Source organism: Anabrus simplex, chromosome 3 (genome assembly GCF_040414725.1).
Source record: "Anabrus simplex isolate iqAnaSimp1 chromosome 3, ASM4041472v1, whole genome shotgun sequence".
Taxonomy (NCBI): domain Eukaryota; kingdom Metazoa; phylum Arthropoda; class Insecta; order Orthoptera; family Tettigoniidae; genus Anabrus; species Anabrus simplex.
In genome coordinates, this window is record NC_090267.1 from 504,525,887 (window position 1) to 504,549,031 (window position 23,145).

The window sequence follows — 23,145 nt, forward strand, 5'->3', positions numbered from 1 at the left end:
AGTTCAGTAGTGTTTTTAATGGATTTGTTGGGGAGAAAGTGATATTATATTATATTATACTATAATATAAGATATCAATTTCCTGAAGCAATGTATTACACATGATTTAACACCCAATTTTTTGAAAGGAACAATTAACAAACATCGTTACGCACCTCATTTGATCGAAACTCAGCAAAAAACGAACAGGATTTGGCTGAAAAACTAAATTTGTTTTTTACGTAAAAAAAAAATCCTTCTTAAATAACAAATTGTATGAAACTCACCTTGAAGCAGCTCATCTGCTTTCTATAGCACAATGGAACATATTTCAAAGTCAAATTGACAATAAATTGTTTGATATTCTTTCGAGAAAACAGCTTACTTTAGATAGAAAATTAAACATTTTAAAAAAGAAGAAACAAACGTTTTCACTTGTAAATCAACCTAAAGAATTCAATTTGACAAAAAATATAATCGAGAAATTTCATCCCCCTGTAGTTAACCTTTCCAATGTAAACTTTAATAAAGAAGGAATCGCCGTCTTATCAAAAGGTCCTAACCAAAACTGGCCTAATACGAATAAAATAAACATAATGACTAACATGATTATAGAATCAGAAGCTACAATAAACAAAATGCCTTTGGAGAAACAAGATGAAACTAGATTTGAAATAAAAAGAAAACTAGATAAGATAGGCACAGCTAAAAACGTAAGTAGGAAAACTATTTCCACCAACTCAAATGACGACAAATTTACCTCTGAACACAAACAAATCACAGAACTTAAAAGTAAAAGAAAACATAATGACTTAATAATTACAAAGGCAGATAAAGGTAAACCTACTGTCTTAATGAATAAAACTGATTATGTATCCAAAACTAAAGAATTTTTCAACAACAACACATTTAAAATAATCAAGAAAGATCCTACCCAAAAAATCCAGAGGCAACTAAAGCAAAATTTAAAGAACATTTCTTTTTACAGACCATGAAAAATCTAAACTGATAACCATGAATCCAGGCCTTCCTACAGTCAAAGCCCTTCCAAAAATTCACAAACCTAATATTCCTATCCGACCCATTATCTACAGACCCAGTCCACTCTACAAAGCATTTCAATTCATTCAAAATTTCCTAACAAAAAATTATCACTTTCTCTCCAACAAATCCATTAAAAACACTACTGAACTGATTGAGAAATTAAAGGTATTAAACCTACAACCTAACCACTCCCTCCACTCCTTTGATATAGAAAATATGTACCCGAGCATACCAATTTCTAAACTTCCAAAAATCATTGAAAATAATCTAAGTAAACATAGTTCTCTTAGCAAACTAGAAATACAAGATTTCATTCAGCTTCCAAACCTGGTCATCAACAATAACTTCTTTGTTTTCGACAAAATTATATATCAACAGAATGGACTGGCGATGGGATCACCTTCATCAGGAATTTTGGCTAATATTTATTTAGATAACTTAGAACATACAAAAATCAATAATAACAACTTTCCAAATATTCTCATGTGGGGATAGATATGTGGACGACACATTCGTCATTATGGATGAATCAATCAAGAACACGGAATCCACTCTTCAAGACTTGAATAGTATTGACCCATACATTAAATTCACACTAGAGTCAGAAACCAATAAAGCAATCAATTTTCTAGATATAACCATTATTAGAAATACATCTGGCCTGTCTTACAAAATATACAGGAAACCTACACAAACTGCTAACACTATACACAAAGATTCCATACATCCCATAATGCACAAACGTACATCATACAATAGCATGGTATATCGAGCCTTCGCCATACCCATGGCAAAGAAAGATCTTAATAACGAACTTAATACCATAAGGGCAGTTGCCAAGTTCAATGGGTACAACAGGCAGTTTATAGAACAAATAATAAACAAATATAGGTACTGGCCTAAAACCAAACTCATAAAAGAAAAAACTCCTATCTCAACCACCTTCACTTATAATAATGACATCCACAAAATCACCAACCTTTTCTGAAAACACAATGTAAGAATTTTATTCAAAACTAACAATAGAACCTCCGAAATTTTACACAACTCTGCATCAATCAATACCCCCAGTATCCACTCCAAATCTGGAATATACAGACTAAAATGCAATGAATGCAGCAGCTCCTACATAGGTCAAACTTGAACGTTAATGCTATATTCAAGGTCAGGTGTAAACAACAAATTTTATCATGTGTTGTAATTATTTAAATATGTTAAAGACAGATATCTTTTTAATATATTCTTGATCCTCTAAACTTGGAGATAAGAAGCAGAATTTCACTTCCAGACATACTACCTAATGTCTATCAAATATGACATTTATTTGTAAGATACAACTGTTAAAACATGTATTCTAATGTGTATGTATACGACAGCTGAGGATGACTTGTGAAAAGTCGAAACCGGTCCTGTTTTAAAAACATTAATAAATTTAGTATTGATAAGGTGGATCTCTTTCTTTCTATGACATAGGTCAAACAAGACGCAACTTTATGATTAGATATTCGGAACACGTCAACGCGATGAGACGCAATAAGTTCTCCGTCATGGGTATACATATGCACGACACTAATTACAAATTTACCGACATTGAATAAGATATGGAAGTTCTTCAAACAGTAAACAAGGGACCCATATTAAATATCATTGAAAGTTGTTACATCAACTGCGACCAGTATTTTAACCCCAATTACAATTTAAATGAGATTTACGAGAAATCTAATATCCTTTTCGATCTTTTAATCGATTGGCTTAAAAATACCAAACTATCGAAAAACGGTTCGATTTTCCAAGTAATCCGGAATACACACTCCCGTCAATTACCCCCACTACCCCATCCTTCCGCCCCGCCTTAGTTATATTCCCCCGCAAGTGCTCCACCTCCTTCCTTCCCCTAGCCTCATTTGCCGTTGCCCACACACTTCGTCCGGCTCTGTCTGTGTAACAACACGTTTACATGCTGCTCAAGGTTCAAATTGAAGTGGGAATTTATCTCTAATTACATCACGATCTTACATGATCAAAGTAAACTTCCCTGGAACCACCTAATATCTAAAGGGTTATAAATTTCATGTTGTTGGTCCGTATTGAACTGAGAATAACATGAGTAACAACACAGTAAAGGTTTCCACCTATTCAATACAAAATATATTCACAATATTTTAAAATTACATGGAACTAGTTTCGACCCATCTAGGGGTCATCATTAGCCACATCTTTGCTTTGACCCCTAGATGGGTCGAAACTAATTCCATGTAATTTTAAAATATTGTGAATATATTTTGTATTGAATAGGTGGAAACCTTTACTGTGTTGTTACTCATATGTTAATATCTAAAGGAATAAATGCCATTCACCTAGACAGCATACAACTGCAAAAATTAACTTATCCCGGATGCACACAGACTGAATTATGTAACGAACAGCCGCAATTTTAAGAATTTTATATCGCACCAACTGTATCATAATTTTATCGTATTTCGTGTATCACCACATTAACTGTATGTTATTTTGTAATGTGTTGAAATGTGTTTTAGATGTTTTAGGAATATGTATCTTGTTTTAATTTGTACTCAAGGCCGATGATGGCACATAGATGTCGAAACTAGTACCATTTGACTATTTGACGTGATTAAATCACAATAAAACGTCATTGTATTGAATAGGTGGACCTTGAAAGAATTTAATTTTACTGTAACTGGTATTCTTCCCCAGATTTATTCAAAAGGCTACATGACAAGCAGATGAATGTAATTGGAACTGTTAGAACCGAAAAGACATGCCTTGCGATATCAGTAAGAAGAAACTAAAACGTGGAGAGTACGAGACGTGGTCTGCCAACAGTATGTGTGTGAAGTGGAAAGATAACAAGGATGTTTGCTTTCTCACCACTAAACACAAATCAGCTGACATGACAGGGACAGGCAAACTCAGACGAAAGAGAGGACAAACCCTGAGGGAAGAAGTGATAAAGCCCAAGTGTGGCCTTGAATACCAGAAGGGGATGGATGGTGTTGACCTTCAGGATCAGGTTACAGCTCTGTTCCCCGTCATGCGACGTACAGTGAAAGGATATAGGAAAATATTCTTTTACCTCCTAGATATGTGTATTTTCAATTCCTTCACTGTGTATCACAAGATCGCTGCTAACAGAAAGACTAACTACACGGACTTCGGAACTAGCATTGCGCAGCAGCTACTAGAGACTGTTCAGTTGCCGGAGTACTCTGTTCGAGGTCGACCTTCAGAGAGCACCACCCCAACCAGATTACAAGCTAAATCATGGGCCCACTTTCCTATGCGTATTCCCCCTACAGAGAAGAAATCAAAAGTCACAAGAAGGTGTGTTGTGTGCTACAGCCGGAGTAAAAGAAGCGAAAGTTGCTGGCAGTGCAAAAAGTGTGGCGTAGCTCTTCACTTAGAAGAATGTTTTGAGGTGTACCACACCCAGCAGACGTACTAAAATAGCGGCATTGGTAAGTTTATTACTTCTTTATCATGCTTGTAAATTTTTAGAAAGGAATATTTACTGGTTGGTTTTGTATGATTTTCTAAATAATAGTGTGATGACGACGGCCGTAGAGGGGTATTTAAATGTGATTTCTTAGTGAACTCCTATGGTATTTAAATGTGAGGCGAATGGGTTAAAAACCTTTTAACTGGAAGACAGATATTTTTAGTGTAACAGACTTGAAACTTTTAACAACTATTCCAATGAATAGATATAGGTTTTTTTTTTTTTTTTTTTTTTGCTAGGGGCTTTACGTCGCACTGACACAGATAGGTCTTATGGCGACGATGGGATAGGAAAGGCCTAGGAGTTGGAAGGAAGCGGCCGTGGCCTTAATTAAGGTACAGCCCCAGCATTTGCTTGGTGTGAAAATGGGAAACCACGGAAAACCATCTTCAGGGCTGCCGATAGTGGGATTCGAACCTACTATCTCCCGGATGCAAGCTCATAGCCGCGCGCCTCTACGCACACAGCTAACTCGCCCGGTGATATAGGTTTATAAGTAGGCTAACTATGTATTCATCCTGTCTCATTTTATCAACCCATTAACCTCCACACTGTTTTATCATCAGCGGTAGAGTGTCGGCCTCCGGATCCCAAGATAGCGGGTTCAAACCCGGCAGAGGTAGTCGGATTTTTGAAGGGCGGAAAAAAGTCCATTCGACACTCCATGTCGTACGATGTCGGCATGTAAAAGATCTCTGGTGACACATTTGGTGTTTACCCGACAAAATTAATTAAATCTCAGCCATAGACGCCCAAGAGAGTTTCGGTTTACTCGGTCTGCCATCTAGTGGGGGCCTAGAGTAAAACGGAACGTCTAAATTGACGAGCAGACAGCCAGATGGCGTCAAATTGAAATGTCTGCACACGGTAGCTGAGGCCATACGATTATTATTATTATCATCATTTAATTTATATTAAAATAGTTTTTAAGAGGAACAATGTACCTAAAAATAATGTACTCAGAAACTTAGCAATTCACCTAAGCTTAACAACAGCTGAAGATGTTAAGTGAGAATGAAACATGTACTGTTTATAATTAATTAATTAATTTGCTAAAAAGCAAATAAAAAGTATCAAAAATGTGGAAGATTTTCAATTACTGTAAGTCTCTGATTAGAATATGATATGCAAACAAGAGATATGGTCAAATCTCAGATATAAGAAGTGTATCTAGAAAAAAGTAGCAATATATCAGTTTTACCTGTTTGATTTGTACTTCTCTCTAACAGCTTGTTGAGCATATGTGGAAGCTCCTTCAAAAGTTTGACGCAAATGCTCTATACATGTTTCTAGATCACTCAATTTATAACCGGAGACATGTTGTAATTCCTGAGGCCACACTTCAAGGCTCAATGTATGCCTTGCAAGAGCAATTGCTGCTGCAGCTCTGACAGATGGTAGGAACTGCAAATACGGGTCTCCTTCCAGAAGAGATAATTCACTAATATACTGGAAGAAAAGAAGAAACATGCTAAATTGGCCAGGAACATAAATGCAGATACTGTAAGTAAAGAGTAAATATGAAAGAAAAAATCATAGTATAACAATCTCCTAAAAATGTGCAGTATTAAAATTATTGGACTTCCAAGTGCGATTTCTTTAGAAACAGCCGTTTAACAGTTTAAACAACACTGATCCAGTTCTTACCACAATCTATAACTGGACTTTATTACACAAATTTACTGTTAGAAAGGTATTTAAATCCTAATTCCATTCACATTTGGTACAGCAGAAGTTATTATTTCATCAAATTTTGTAAAATGAAGAGGAGTGATCCAAGATCTGGTGAAATCTCTTCCTAAAGAAGAAACCTGAAATCATCGAATATGCTATCTTTCTAGACATTGCTCTAATATTAACTATATCATCCAGCCTGCTAAACAAGAAATTGCCTATGGCTTTTGAAGACTTGTAGGCTAACATAAGAGCTTACTAGACATTTATATTAGTGGACACCTTCTTAACCAACATCAGGTTAACTGGTCAACCCAGTGAATGTCTCTTCCAGTTTCCTATGGGCACAAGTGCTTGCACTGTATCCCATCCCACCATGCTCACGGTCAAGATGCAACTTCTTTCATAGTGCTTATCACTTATAAGCCGACTAAAAAAGGCACTTACTATTGTAAGCCTAATATGATCTGAAATATTGTTCAAAACAACTTAAATTAACATGTAGGAATATAAACTAATATAGTCTTAATATCGTCAGTTTAACTGACCATTTTGCTATCCAACAAGTCTAGTCCAGAAGAGGTCGGCTATGAGCTGCTGCTGATACGATTATAGAAAACAATTTCTCAGATTCTCCCAGCACATATTTCTTTTTCATCACCATCATCATCTCTCATTATCCAGCTGTAGCCGGGTAGGGGCTTTCTTCGGTCTTTCCACCATTCCTCCTCCAACACTGTGTCCCAGTCCAGGTTCCTTTCTCTAGTACTGCAATAGATTGTGTCCTTCCATCTCAATCGTGGTCTTCCGCGGCCTCTCCTTCCTTGCATTTGCATTTCCATCACCTTTTTTGGCATTCCTTCATCACTCAATCGCTTTATGTGCCCAAACCATCTTCATCGGCTCTTCTCTTTCTATCATTCATTTTTTCCACTCCAATTTCTTCCTGGATTTTCTCATTCCTTATTTTGTCTCTTCTACTCTTCTGTATCATACTCCTCAAGAAGTTCATTTCAGCTGCCTGTATTCGACTCTCATCTTCCACTGTCAAATGTTCAAGCTTCAGCTCCGTAAGTTGTTATGGGTACATAATATATCTTGTACATAGATTCCTTTGCTTCCATTGGCACATCTTTGTCCCATAACATGTTTTTTACACTACGATAGAAACAGCTTCCATTTTGAATCCTCTTACTAATCTCAGCATCCAGTCGAGCATTCTCCATTAATTCACTCCCCAGCTCTTTGAACGTCTCCACTACACTGACGGAGCAAATGTCATGGGATAGGGGAGCACTGATGCGCAGGTGTGTTGTCTGCGCACCACACGCCCCCTGTGCCAGCGGCAGTTGTATAGGAGACCTTAGTGTCCTCTTCTCCCCAAATCACAAATACCATGATGTTACTTTCTCTTCCTCAATATGTTGCTTTTGCTGTTCTCATGATGTCATCCATTACTATTGTAAATAGGATTGGAGATAGAACACTTCCCTGTCTCAGCCCACTAGTGATTTTGAACCAACTTGTCCTGCCAACTTGTGTTTGCACGCAACTACAACATTCCTTGTGCATTGCCATTACGCCCGACTCGTCGGCTGAACAGTCAGCATACTGGCCTTCGGTTTAGAGGGTCCCGGGTTCGATTCCTGGTCGGGTCAGGGATTTTAACCTTAATTGGTTAATTCCTACAGCACGGGGGGTGGGTGTGTGTGTTATCATCCTTTCATCCTCATCACGAGACCTTGTGAGGAGTGGCTGTGCAAGTGACAGGTGTAGCATGGAACGTCGTCGTGAGCTGACATCGTTCGAACGGGGTATGGTGGTCGGTGACCGACGGATGGGAAGTGCGATTTCGGAAGTGGTGCGGGAATTCGGCTTCACACGATCAACCGTGTCCATGTGTATCGTGAATGGTTCAATGTGAGTGTCACCATCCACAACAGACGAAAGATCCACCTGTCCAGCCACCCTCGATGACCGTGACCGGCGACATCCGAGACTGATTGTCAATAGTGACAGACGGGCAACCATGAAACAAATCACGGCTCAATTCAACACAGGCCGTGCTAGACATTCACATTCTCCATCTCTGTCCTTGTATGCTTTTCTCCTTCAACTTCCACACTTTCAATTCTTTTCTCTCTTAATGGAGGTTTTTCAATCCCACTTTCAGTTTTCCTAACACAACTCTATGATCTCCACCAAAGGCTTCTTCAGGCATGGATGTAACATCTAAAAGGTTCTTTCTCGATGATTATATAATTAACCCATGAACACCTAGCGTTGCATATGTGCAACGGCGTGCCAGTGCTCTTTTCTTTCAATGTATGAAGTTGTTTTCCAGTAAAACATTGAAAATTGCACGCTTATTCGGTATAGGGAAGTGTTGTGCTTTGTTACGAGTTGGTTAATCAATAGTCACTGCTTGATTGTTGACGAGGTGTATGTTTGAAGTTCTCCGTGTGTTCCAGCTATCACAATGGCATACCGTAAGAGGTAAGATTCGCCATATAATTTTACGATTTAGAAATAATTAACCTCTTTTAGGAAATCCAGGAAGTAAATTCAGCGGAGTTGGAATGTAGCACGATTCGTTTTACAATTAATAACTCGTGGGCGAGTGAGATCCACATGTTCCCAGCGGCATATTCGCAACGCTAGGCGGATCCGTTGTCAAATCATGTCCTCGTGTACCAATTTGTTATTGAAGGGTTTTTTATTGACGTAACAACCCTTCGTTGCTGTGCATGCAATTCAAACTCATATACCAGGTTTTCCAGGGCAAAGTCATCATGGTAGAACGCCCTGTACTATTAGGAATTTATAATACATGTATGGGAGGAACAGATCTCATGGACGAGAGCGTCAACAGATTCTGCGTGGCAGTTAGGAGCAAAAAATGGTGGTGGGCAATTTTTTCCTGGATTTTAGACGTCAGCCTGCAAAATGCTTGGTACCTCAGCAACATGTCACGGTCTAAAATGACGGCAGCTTCAGTTCAAGCGGGAAGTGGCGCAATACTACGGCACGGAGCCCAGAGGAGCGGGGCGCCAATCGCTCTCGCGCACGGGGGAAGGTCGCGTACATGAAGTTGTACGGTACGACGGGCGAGACCACCTTGTGATGTATATCCCAGATAATAAAAGAAGACGGTGTGCATACGAGAAATGCTCTAGCATAGTCCATACAGGGTGTGAAAAGTGTGACGTTGGGCTCTGCATAAGTTTCTTCATTCCGTTCCACATAAAGGGACATACAGATCACTGAGTCTTCAGAGAAACCCACAGCAAATGATCACACCAGTAAACTGAAGAATTCTGAATACCCTGTCAGTTTTCAATATCATTTTCCAAGAAATATATTTATTTTGATAACCATATGTATATATAATAGATACTGTAAATAATGTCTTACTGTATATAAACTATTTTATTTTATCCCTTAGTAAATAATCAACTCAGCAATAACTCATATCTTCTTCTCCACGCTCACTGTCCTCTTATTTTCATTATTTTCTCGAAGAAAAAAACATGTGTTGGTACCTTGCAGACTACTACTTAAGCGCCTAGCATTGCATATATGCAGCACCCTATATTTCCGAAACTAAACACGTCTGCTTCAAAATAATGGATATTCCTTGAATTCCTAAGAATGTTTATTAAGAAAAATTGAACATTTCAAAAAATAAAAAATTCAGGCGTTCAAGGGTTAATCATAGTCTTTGTTCGTCTGTCTCCACAACCATACCTTGTAATCTTCTAACTGTTCTTCTTTCTAAACCAGGTGTTACCAACAATCATTTGATTCCTTATGCAAGATCCACCAACAACTCGCCCCCTGGATTTACATTTCCATATCCAAAGGGCCCTACAACGTCTTCCTTTCCTTGTCTTTCCATTCAACTTGTGTATTTAGATCTCCCATCAATAGCACTTCCTTATCTTCTATCTGTCTCTCTACTTCCTCTAAAGAGTCCTCTAGATATTCATCTATGCAATCCGTTTGTGGGGCATACAACTGAAATACAGTGTTGCCAAAAAGTTTAGGGACAGGGTTTGAAAAAGCAAGTCTGTATTTAAGTTCCTGACAATATATTAAAACATGAAGTTATACACATTTTTACATATCCACATGTGAAACACACCTTTTTAATTAATAGTCAATAGGTCCACTTCTAGCACTTTTACACTCTTTAACTCGTTTTGGCATGGAGTCAATTAACTTTAGGCACTCGTCCTTTGTAATTTGCCTCCACAGATGAGCAAGCAAGAGCCGCAGCTCATTCTTGTTTGAAGGTTTCTTCTTGGCCAGTCTCTGTGCCATAGTGTTCCATATATTCTCAATAGGGTTAAGGTCTGGGCTTCGTGCTGGCCAAGGTAGCAGCTCAACACCATTGTGAGCAAACCACTGCATTGTTTGCCAGGACCTGTGACAGGGCACATTGTCCTGCTGTAAAATGAAGCTTTCCCCCAAGAGTCCGATGACACAAGGCAGCATAACCTCCTCCATGGTCCAGCAATATGAAGCACTGTTCATAGATCCATCCACAAAGTGAAGCTCACCAGGTCCTTCGAATGTGATGCAACCCCATACCATGACAGACTCGCCACCTTGTTGAACTGCTGGGGCAACACACGCTGGAAGAAACTTTTCTGTTGCCGTCCGGCGAACATGGACTTTGCGTTTGGGGAAGAGTTCAAACCTGCTTTCGTCAGTGAAAACCAAACGTCTCCAAGCTTCTTTTAGCCAGCCAGAACAATTTCTGCACCAAGCATTTCGACGTTTCTTCTCCAAGTTGTTCAGTAGCGGTTTTCGGAGGGCATAAAAGTAATTTAGACCTTGATCACGGAGTCTTGCAGAAATAGTAGACACACTAATATTCATTGTTCCTTCACTGTTCAACATGCCTAGAAGATCATTAGCACTGGCATTACGATTTTTACGGCTTAATATTATCAGCTTACGGTCCTGTCTAGGCGAGGTTTTTAGTGGTCGTCCGCTGCGAGGGGCTTCGATCACTGTTCTCCACACAAGTCTTAGACACGTTTAACAGAGTTCCTATTGATCGGTATGAGATGCCGGTTTTGAACATACCAATAACTTGCCGTTTTGTGTCCACTCTCACAGAATGCCGACCCATTTCGTAGAAAACACTAATTGGAAATAGCTAAGCAAACAGTTAGGTTCCAAACTGCACAAAGGAATGAACACCTATGAGCTGGTGATTGCGCGCGCAGCTGCTCCCCCACCACTGCAACACAAGGAATCCAGCTGTGAAAACCACATCGCGCTAGTTACCTCCACTCAAAAATTGCAGCAACTCAAAAGTCAGTTCTATTAGGCCTAAAATTTACAGGAAATGAAATTTTATTAAAGTGTTGCCAAAATGAGTACGAACTTCTTTAACCCAACATCGGTCAAACTTAGTAACGTCACGTCATCGGTCGAGGTGTTAGCGCGGCGCTCACGCTAATTAAAAAGTATTTTCTGTCTTTCTTACGTATATCAATTGGAAATTATCTTGCTAGGAAGTTTCTATTTTTATTCTTTTGTCACCTTATGGAGCACTTTAATTTATTTTTTATCACATTTGGCCTCAAGTTATAATGCCTTAATATACAAATGAACGACGAGTGCCTTAATAAATGATGAAAATTATTATTTTAAATTCAGAGAATCTATTCACAAATTATATCAAACGATGTAATATACAAAACAATGTCCAATATGCCAATGAGAGAACAAAACTATTGCATTATGGACAGTTCATTCATATTCTGAATATTGTGTTTGGTATCTTGCAGCTTCATTCACTGCTGCTGACATCCCTAGCTTCCTTCTCACCATAGCACTGATGACACACGGTTATTGTATGCTCTCCACAAACTGAAGCCTGACAAGAAATGCACCGAACCCTGAAGAAACGATTCTTTCTTTTCGGGCAAAAGCCACATCTCACCCTGTCTGATTGTAGCAGGACGAGAAGTACACTGTTTCTGGATATTGGAGGTATTTCCTTATTAGAATCTTCAGGTCGTTCCGAACTCCTTCCTTTGAAAGACTTGCCACAATATGATTTCTTCTGAGACGCAATGCCAGAGTTTTCAAAAATTTTCTTCGTTCCATTTTACTGTTAAGTGCTGCAAACGAGGATTACTTGAGCATTGATGGCACCAACATAAAAAAAAAAAATAAGTAAATAAAAACCTGAGTGGCCAACGACGACATACTCTAGCAACAGTGTGCTGTGATTTCATCTTAACAACATCTACACCTCCTTTCATGAGGTCGTACAATGTCACCATTGTTGGCTTCTCTTTATCACCAGTAGGTGGATCTATTTCATCCGAGTCATGCATACTTGAAACCAGAACAACGTTTCGGCTCTTTTTGGTGAGCAGGGTATATATAAAATAAAAAATTAGTACCAAGTGCATCCTGTTGTTTTAAAGGGAAGAAGAATGTAGCATTGACATTTCAGAAATATGCAGAGTTGTTTACCTTAGTTAAAATCACCGGGGGTAGGGAAATATTCCATAGCGAAATGAGGTTTTATATGCATCAAGCTGAAAGTTGTCTGGTTGCAGCACCGAGATCAGTACGGAGACTGGTCCTGCTCACCAAGCTGCTCTTGTGTAAATATGTACATAAATTGTAAAATTCTCAACTGTTCAATTGGACAATGTAAATACTGTATAGTTACCAACTATTGACATTAATTTTTGGTTACAAACATTGACGCCAAGCACTACACCCTTTCTCCCTTGATTGTTATAATGTAAATATTTTTAAAACTTTATATTTTCCTATGATCGCGTCAACTGTTCTCCAGAGCACCACTGCCGAACTCTACTATTTTAATTTTATGCAATGGTGCTGACTTCTTATTCTATAAACCTATATGTTCAACCATCACTATTGTACAACTGTTTCTCATACTTAATTTTTGTAATGTGTTATATGTATTAATTTGTGCATGTCAACTACTAACCAGGTACCTGATTTTTGCCTTGAGGAGATAATTTGACTGATGATGCCGTCAATGAAGGGCGAAACATGTCTCAAGTGGAATCAATAATAAATTCCTAAATTGTAAAATTTATATGTATTGAATAGGTGACAAAACAAACCTTTTAGCATCCTACATTCAGTATCTTCAATACGGATAACAATGCTTTTTATCACTTGCAACTGTAGCGTATTCAGAAATGCTGTAGCTGTTCACACACTTTGCTACGAAACCTTCAAACACATTTCTGATCGGGGCTAGCCTATCAAGTACTTTCCTTGTCAACCTTGTCCGTGCCTCATCAAAACGAAGACCTCGCAACAGTAACAAATTTTCGGTAACTCATTGTAATTACAAACCATCACTCTCGTTTTTGATCCGTATTGAAAACAGCGATCTCACTCAGTTTACAAAAGAAGTACATTTATTGTTCCACCTATTCAATACAATCAATACCACGTTATGTGGTCAATTAGACATAGAAAATCTAAACATTACGGGCACATGTTTCGCCCTTCTTAATGGGCATCATCAGCCATATTAATTTAATCTTAAAACAAACATTGTTTAGAGGACAATGACACTTTATAATTCGTAAAAATTGAACTATATTTCCTATGATATTCACTTTACAGAATAGTGGCTATAACATATGCTGTTGGGATATAACATGTGCAACATATGCTAAAATTATTGTAAACTAATTTAAAATCTTGTGTACAAGAAAATTTAAAATCTTGTCTAAAAGAAAAGAACTTTATATTGACATAAATTTTCTTTTAGACAAGATTTTAAATTAGTTTACAATAATTTTAGCATATGTTGTACATGTTATATCCCAACAGCATATTTTATAACCACTATTCTGTAAAGTTAATATCATAGGAAATCTTAGTTCAATTTTTACGAATTATAAAGTGTCATTGTCCTCTAAACAATGTTTTAAGATTAAATTAATATGGCTGCTGATGCCCATTAAGAAGGGCAAAACATGTCCCCATAATATTTAGACTTTCTATGTCTAATTGACCACATAACGTGGTACTGATAGTATTGAATAGATGGAACAATAAATGTACTTTTTTTGTCAACTGAGTGAGAACTCATTGGGTGGTATGAATAAAACGTGAGTACTTACTCAAACTACATACTCATGAGCATGAGCATTTAGTAGGAGTATATTCTCAGTCCAAGTAGTATGTACTCCATTTGGTAAGAATAAAAAGATTCTCCTGTGATGGAGTAGATACTCAAGCGCACCGCCATGTGGATCGTTTGAAACTGAGTAGATACTCATGTTGTGTACGATCGTCAACTGTTCGTTTTCCTTGGCAACCGTGAGAGGTGTTGTTTGAACTTCAGCAAATAGTTTGAAGTTTATTTACTGGTATATTTTGAAGAACTTTGTGCCTCCAGTCGCTACCTAATACTTACACATTACGATACGCTTAGTCGTGTGCTACGTGTTTTCAGTATTTGGTTGTGAGGATTCTTTTTTCTTGTTTAAGTGCTAGTGCCGTGTGTTATTATGGCTGCCTCCAGTGGAGGTGAAAGCCTTTTGTTAGGAGATAAGTTAGTTGTTGCGCAGGAGGAAGAAGTTCGGATGCAAGACGAATCTTCTGGAAACCTGGCAACTCAATTTTGACAGACTCACAATTATCACAAAATTCTAATTCTAATGGTGTCAATGTACTGCCGCCTATGGAACGTGAACAGTATTCCCATTCACACCTTGGACCTTATATTGTGTACGTTGAATCTCTGGAAAACAAAAATTTAGGGCAACTCCATCCTATGGCCCTTGGGAGACATTTTTATGAACGTAATATTCCCGTCCAGTCTATCTCCCGTAAAGGTCGTAATCGCCGACAAATAATTTTTAATAATGCGGGCCAAGCCAACGATTTTCTGTGCCACCCTCTGCTCACATCTCTACATCTTAAGGCATACATCCCGTCATCTAATATTTTTCGTGTGGGGATTATTCGAGATGTGGATAAGAACCTTTCTGAAGACGACATTCGACTTTATCTTACTTCAACCGTACCGGTTAAAGCAGTACAACGTCTCAATCGTCGCATTGTTTCCAATGATGGAGTTGGTTATGTCCCCACTGGGTCAATTAAAATTACTTTTCGAGCCCAAAAGTTGCCTACACAAGTGTCTCTTTTCCAAGTCTACTTGCATGTTGAGCCTTTCATTTTTTCCCCTGTTCTTTGCAGAAAATGCCTCCGATATGGTCATACACGTGCCCAATGTCGTGCACAGGTAGCACGCTGCGGAAAGTGCTCAATGGAGCACGCCACCGATCATTGTACATCTCAAATTGCAAAATGTGTGTATTGCAAAGGCCCACATCCAACGGGAGCAATAACTTGTCCGGAACACAAATACCAACAAGAGATAAAGAAGGTCATGAGCACGGAACATATCTCATTTCAAGATGCTAAGAACAAGACTTCCCTCCCTCATTATCATCCGTCTCAACACCCCCAGGATTTTCCTCCCCTGGTACCAGAACAAGTCTCTTCTTCCCCTGTTCAAGATTTTTCTAGAAAACGTAAATTTACACAAGTAATCCAGAAATCTGCCCCTCCGCCTTTGACTCCGGGTTATGATAGAACTGGTTATCTTGCCTTGGTACGCCCTGACCCTGGTTCTACGGGCCGGGTTCCATTTTCTTCTCCTCCGCCTGCTACAACACCATCTTCTCTTCCCACAGCATCACCTCCCTCTACTTCGGGTCCTAGTTACCCGCCCCGATCCCACGACTCTCAACTGTTAATACAAAGAAACCAAGTACATCAAGAAATCCAACAAATCTTATTCTTGCTTCTTCAGAATGTGGGAGGAGAGTCTCCCATTTCACCGGTAATTTATCAACTACGAGATCGCATCGCTCATATCCTTACCCTATATGATACGCGTTTTGCAGTGGAACGCTAGAAGTCTTTTTCATAAAAAACATGAACTTCAACTGTTAATTCAGGAAACATGTGCTAACATCATTATAATACAAGAAACGTGGTTTTATGCAAACACCCTTTTTCATCTTCCTGATTTTCGAGTCGAACGCCTTGATACTAATGGAAGTGAAGGCCTTGCCATTTTTATTCATAAGTCTATTCCATATGTCCCCTTTCTTCTGACGCATTGCATTCCAAATACTCTTGCTTTAGGTATTATCGTGCGAAATATATATTTCATCAATATGTATTGTCCTCCTGATGTTTATATCTCTACCTCTCACTGGTCCCGCTTCCTTACCCAATTTGATTCCATAGACAATGTTTTTCTCTTTGGTGATTTTAATTGTTCCCATACTGCCTGGGGTAGTTCTAAAGATACATCTAAAGGGACAAATTTTCTTACGGCAACTCAATCCCATCACTTTACCCTTTTAAATGACGGGTCCCCAACTCGACTCACACCTCCTGGTTCACCCCCTAGTTCTGTTGATCTTTCGCTCTGCCATGACCACATGACTCCTAATACCGTGTGGCATATACTCAGTGACACTCATCTGAGTGATCATTTCCCTATTATTATTTCTTTTGGTGTTTGTAAACCACCCTTTTCCTCATCCCCACCCTCTCAGCTCAGTAATATTCGGTCTTTCCGAAATTTTGATAAACAATCGTATTGTAGTTTCCTTCACACCCATTTCCTTCAATACACGCCCAATACCTTAGACTATCCTACCCTTCTACGCATTCTCTCCTCATATGTTGAGACTTTCCATCCATTCAAATTTATCCCCTCCCTCTGCCCCCGTCCTTATCAGAAAATACATTGGTGGGACGACGAATGTCACAAGTTAATACTGCGGCGAACAGCTTTATTTAAATTGTATCGTAAGAATATGACACTAGCTAATTATTTAACATTGAAACGTCATAATGCATGTATCAAACGCATATTTAATGCAAAGAGACGCGAGTCTTGGAAGGCCTTCATCTCCTCTCTTAATCATCGCGTATCTGCAACATCCCTTTGGAACGCCATTCGCGCACTTACCCGTGTTACTTCTGTACATCCTGCGCATTCGATTATTCTGCCTAATGTCCTTCTTTCTTTTCTATATACTATAACACCTGACTTCACAATTCCGCCTCCCTTTTCTTCTTTCCGTCCCATATCCCCCCAATTTTCTCTTTTACTTCAACCCATCCAACTGTCCGAATTACAGTCCGTTTTACAAGTAGTGCGTAGTTCATCTCCTGGTCCTGATAGTATCACTTACACTATGCTCCGACTTTTACCCCATACCGGTCTTCTTGTCTTACTTTCTCTTTTTAATAATATCCTTCTCACCTTACAGGTACCGGCACAGTGGAACAACTTTCATTTAGTTCCAATTCTTAAACCTGGAAAAGATCCCTCTTCTCCTTTAGGTTATCGTGGCATTGTTTTAAGTTCCTGTGTTAGGAAACTCTTTCAAAAAATTCTACTACGGCGTCTTCTCTGGGTTATGGAGAAACATCAGATCCTTCCTAAATATCAGTATGCCTTTTTTAAAGGACGTAGCACACAAGATCCACTCAATATTTTGTTGACTGATCTCCTACTAGCTAGACATCGTAAACATAGCACTATTACTGTTTTTCTTGATATTCAAGGAGCTTATGATTCCGTTCCTTTACATCTATTATGGTCGTGCCTTGATTCGCTTGGCTTTCCCTCTGCTTTTATTTCTCTATTAGAACGCCTATATACTTCTCGCACTCTCATTCTCAAATCCCCCTTCCCCCCGTTTCCAGGAAGACACGTTTCGCATGGAGTCCCACAGGGTGATATACTAAGCGGTATCCTCTTTGCGCTTTATATGCGAGATTTAGAACGTATAATTACAAAGAACGCACGAGTTTTAGCTTACGCAGACGACTATGTTTTATACGTATCACATGATAGTGTTGATGTGTGTAGGAGAAAAATAGAATGTGTCCTTCATGAGGTTGCTCTCTCTCTTTACCCTCTGTCTATATGTTATCATCGTTTTCTTGTGTGACTCCTATAGAATGTTTTTTTTTCCTTTTTTTTCTATCAATTACTTTTTAAAGTACAATACGAGTGATACATGTGTCAGTGTTAAGTAATTAATGTTTTCGTGACTGGACGATAACACATGAGTCCAACCACACCTTTCAAGAAGAAGAAGAAGAAGAAGATCGTCAACTGTTATTTTGTTTGGTTCCAATCGCAACATAACCTCAACTGGATCCGGTTTGGTTTGTAACTTTGTAGTTTGCACTGATTGTTCGTTCGTGAAGTTCGTCGATATGGAAAGTATTCATCCGGTAACATTTTCGAATATATTGCTGGAACATGCGGTACTTTTTAGTAAGTCCCAACTGCCGGCGGTTCGGAAAGAAAAATCCGAATCGTTGGAGGCAATTCAAACGAAATTGATAGCTATGTGCGGCAAGAAAGTTTAGATCGGCACCATTACGAAAAGGATAAACAACATGAAAATGAGGGTGAAACAAAAGTGCGACCTAAACCAAACGGGGAATAAAAGGATAGTGCTGAAGGACTGGGAGAATATTATCCACGAGCTGTTGGATGGGGATACCAATCCAACATTGACACGAATTCCAGGTATGTTCCTAAAGTATATTCACGATTATTTTCTTGAACAGGTTTATAGAGGTTGTAGAAAGTTCAGTATTTTGTGTGCCAACACTACAAACTTTAAGGTTAAGATATTTATATTTATTGCTTTATAAGAACCAAATAGCACCTAGGCATTTGGTTCAGAGTACCGGGTTTGAATCCCGGGCCTGGGATTTTAGCTCCGTTTAATTCACTTGTCCGTAGAAAACTGAATTAGTGAATTAAAACGTTTTTCGTTTTTTTTTTTCGTAGGAGCAACTGCGGTTGGAGTAGGGCTTACTGAAGTTCAGCCACAACATATTCCTCCACCTGTAGTGGAATTTGTAGTATTGGAAGAGGGAGGAGAAGGAGGGAGTCCTGTAGAAATCGTCAACTCTCCAAATGTAGCCACCCCTAAACGAAAAAGAAGTGTTTTGGATGACTATGAAAATGACGAAACTAGAACTCTAAATAACACAGACCTGCAGCGCTTGGTGCTGTTAAAGCAGATAAGAGTGTTGGAACTCACAGAAAAAAAAGTTAAAATCAGAGATGAAAGAATGAGAGTCGAGTATATATATATTTAAAAATAAATTGTTTTGCATACATTTTTGATTTTTTTTTTTTTTTTTTTTTTTTTTTTTTTTAGTGAACAATAAACAGAGTGACACTGGTACTTGCTGCAACTCAAACACCTTGATATATTATCTCTGCCAATTCATTTCTCCTAGCTTCACCATTCCACCTGATATTTGCAGCAGCTGCCATGTCATCATTTCCATCTTCTAACCTTACATTGCCACCTAATGGTTGTAGTTCAGGGTCCTCATCCTGTAAGTACTTGGCAATATTGTGCAACACACAGCAACAAATGATCAGTTTTGGCACTTTATTTAAAGATAGGCGTACTTTGTGCTGAAGAATTGGGAAACGTTGTTTTAGTTGCCCAAAACATCGTTCGATCACAACTCTTTCTTTGGTAATGCACCTGTTATAAGCAATTTCTTGAGGTGTTTGTGGATTTCTGAACGGTGTCATAAGCCAAGGTGCAATACCATAGCCACTATCCGCTAACAGTAAAGCATTTACCCTATTCAGACTTACTGTTGTCTGGACAGCTGAATTTCTCCAGACTCGAGAATCATGCACAGATCCAGGCCATGATGCATCGACACTGGTAAAAACTTCCTTGGCATTGCACGTTGCCTGTACAGTAATACTTGTATAACCTTTCCTGTTTACATATTCATCACCATAATGTGTAGGCTTATTAATTCCAACATGAGTGCAGTCAAGAGCACCTACCGCTGCTGGAAAGTAGTACTTTTCCTGCCACTCTTGTTTCGCAACTTCAAATTCCATATCTGTTTGAGGAAATTTTATCCACACTGCAGCTTTAGCCATGATGCGGTCCATAACCTCAACAAGATTTTTAGACACAGTTGTTTGGTGGATTCCAAGATCTTCTCCTATGCCACACTGGAATCCTGGGTCACCTACCAATCTTAAAAATGCTTTTAATTTTACTATGTTTTTAACAGCACCACCTCTTGTTTCCAGTTTCTCCGGTCCAAATAAGTATAGGTTTAACCAGTCCACATTAACTTTGGAAAAACGATATAGACTTTTAAAATTATTAGAGTCCACATGTTCACTTCTCTCCTTGTAAATTTTTCCACGAGGCACCACATTATTAATAAACTCAGCCATGTTATTTCTCCTCAGAAGCTAAAAATTGGCATATACTCAAGCTTGAGACAACTATCAGCCATACTCAAAACAAAGTGAGTATATACTCATCAATCTGAGAAGGTACTCCCTTTTATTCATAGCACATATGAGAAACTACTCTCAGACTCTTAGGAAGGTGAGTATATACTACACCATCTCCATAACATGAGTATATACTCAACTAGTGAGTACATTCTCAAGAACTTTATTCTTATGAAGTGGAGAATATACTCAGAAAAGTTGAGTACATACTATATTCTCATTTTTATTCATACCACCCATTGTAAGTCAAAAATATTCTGGAGCAGTCCCATCTTTATTCCATAAATCCTCCACAATCTGGTGTGACGATTTTTGCACGCCTGCTAAATACAAGAGACCTAGAACTGCCCTTATTTCATAGGGATTTGTATCTATAACATCACTTTCCCTGCTGTAGTTACTGCAAATTTTATGAAGGCAATCGTTTGTGTACACTGTAATTTCTTCAATCACTTTGTCAGGGAAAAATATTTTCCATGCATCAAGAACAGTGCTAGCGTTTCTTACAATTCCTCCTTTGACTCCCGGTGGATGAATAACTATACTTCTGCGCTTCCTACGTACTTGTTGGCGTGCTACATGAGTATGCCAAACCGTCAGTTGGTCCTTACCGATATACACTACTCGAGGTTCTGTTACTTCCTGCTTATCACCGGCAGATTGTTCACTTCCATTATCATGGTCACTGTTATTTGACTGTTCTGTGTCTGAATCAACTAAATCATGCAATTCTTAAGATGAGCCTATTTCAGTGTCATTATCAGATTCTTCCAACAGCCACTGGATTACCTGAGCATCTGAACGATCCATAGTTCCTGATGAATACTACATGTAACTTCACATGCACTGAAATAGCAAACTATGAACTCAAAACATCTACTCTGAGTCTTCTAATTCAATAATCACGGCACAACATTACTTAGAATTCAAACGAACACCATCGGTCAAGGTGTTTGCGCAGTGCTCACGACTTCACAAATACGTAGTCTAGGTTATTCTGATGACAACTTGGCAGCCGTTAACAGCACTATTTGATTGTTGACATATCACCGGTCAGTTGGATAGCAGCACACGTCAGCAGAACAAAAGAAAAACAAGCAGTGGTGAGATAAAATCTTTTGTTACCACTGCACTCCCCTCTCGACCGATCTTGGGTTAAGGCCTTCTAACAAGGGTCACTTTAAAGGTGTTGTTATCGCCTAGCAACCACATAACAATCAGTATGCATAGTTGGATAGCTTTTTAATTGTATAATTTTTTGTCTTCAAAATCAAGGTTAATTTAGGGTGGCCATAAAAGACAGAAAAATTTGTAACTCATGAACTATTTTAGTTACAGTCCTCAAATTTTCAACGAAACATGACATTAGGGTACTTAACAGCAATTGCTCTTAAAATACATCGTAAGTTTAAAAGTTGAGGGACAATCTGTTCAAGTCTGAAATACACGGGTGTCCCTGAACTTTTTGGCAACACTGTAGATCTTTCATGCCATTTTCAAACTGGAGTCTCATCACCATCATCCCATCGCTGACACATTTTGTAGACTCCACATATTCTTGGATTTCTTTTCTTAAGTATGATGGCCACTCCATTTTTTGTTTCAGGTCCTCCACTGTAATACAGCCCATATCCTTCTTTCAGAGGAATCTCTCTCATACCCCTCTCTTCTTGGTATCGCACAGTCCAAGTATGGCTATATCTTTTTCTTTCATGAAGTCACCAGTTCTTCTGTCTTTCCCATCAGTATCAGGACATTTACTACCGCAATCTTGATGTAGTTTGGGTGCTGGTTGGCCACTTCTCACAGTTCTCCCAGCACCCAAAGAGCTGCGCGTTGCGTTTAGTAGGGGATGTCCTAATCTTTTCTGAGGCACCATACCTGCTTTATCCATATAGGCTATTGTTATGATGGGCTCGCCACACGCAAAGGCATTTTATACCTACTGTCAGGTTCAAACTTAAGCCGCCCTTAGCATGGAGACAGAGGCCTTTCGTAGCCGCTTCTCTGGAGTACAGATGCTATGATTTTGCCCTTTCTGCCATCTCCACCGTACTGAAGTTCATCTTCTCCGCCGTAGATGCCGTTGAGGACTTCACTCATAACCCAGGGCAGGGGCCCTCCATATTTATGACCCATGGAGAGAGGGTGTCCCAGTATTTTAAAGCCCCCAGGAACTGGGCTACCTGTTGGTCCATGGGTTGTATTGGCATACCTGCCAACTTTACAAAACCAAGAATCAGGAGATTTTGATATGAAAATCAGGAGAAATCAGGAGATACAATTGGTGAAAACTGTTTATTCTACATGTCTTGCGCAATAAAGTACTACGATATATTTATAACACTTATTGTCTCAAAGACCGACTGTTGCTATACGAGGCTACAAGGCTAAAAATCACGTATTTCTATTCCCTCACAGGAAGTATGTGAGAGATGATCTGTCCCAAAGCATACAGACCATTATGTTTAACCTCCTTCATGCTGAAAGCAATGGAGAAAATTCTGGATAAATATATCAGAAGAACAGTGCAAGTGAACTCAACGTTACGTGAAAA

General features: G+C 38.8%; 1 protein-coding gene across 1 annotated transcript in view; it reads right to left on the reverse strand.

Annotated features, from left to right (window-relative positions):
- CycA (cyclin A) overlaps positions 1–23,145 on the reverse strand; it is a 214,866-nt gene that overhangs the window by 24,177 nt on the left and 167,544 nt on the right. The window contains exon 6 of the mRNA XM_067143668.2: positions 5,742–5,989. Within this exon, the coding sequence (XP_066999769.1) occupies positions 5,742–5,989 (248 nt within the window). The remainder of the gene's footprint in view (positions 1–5,741; positions 5,990–23,145) is intronic.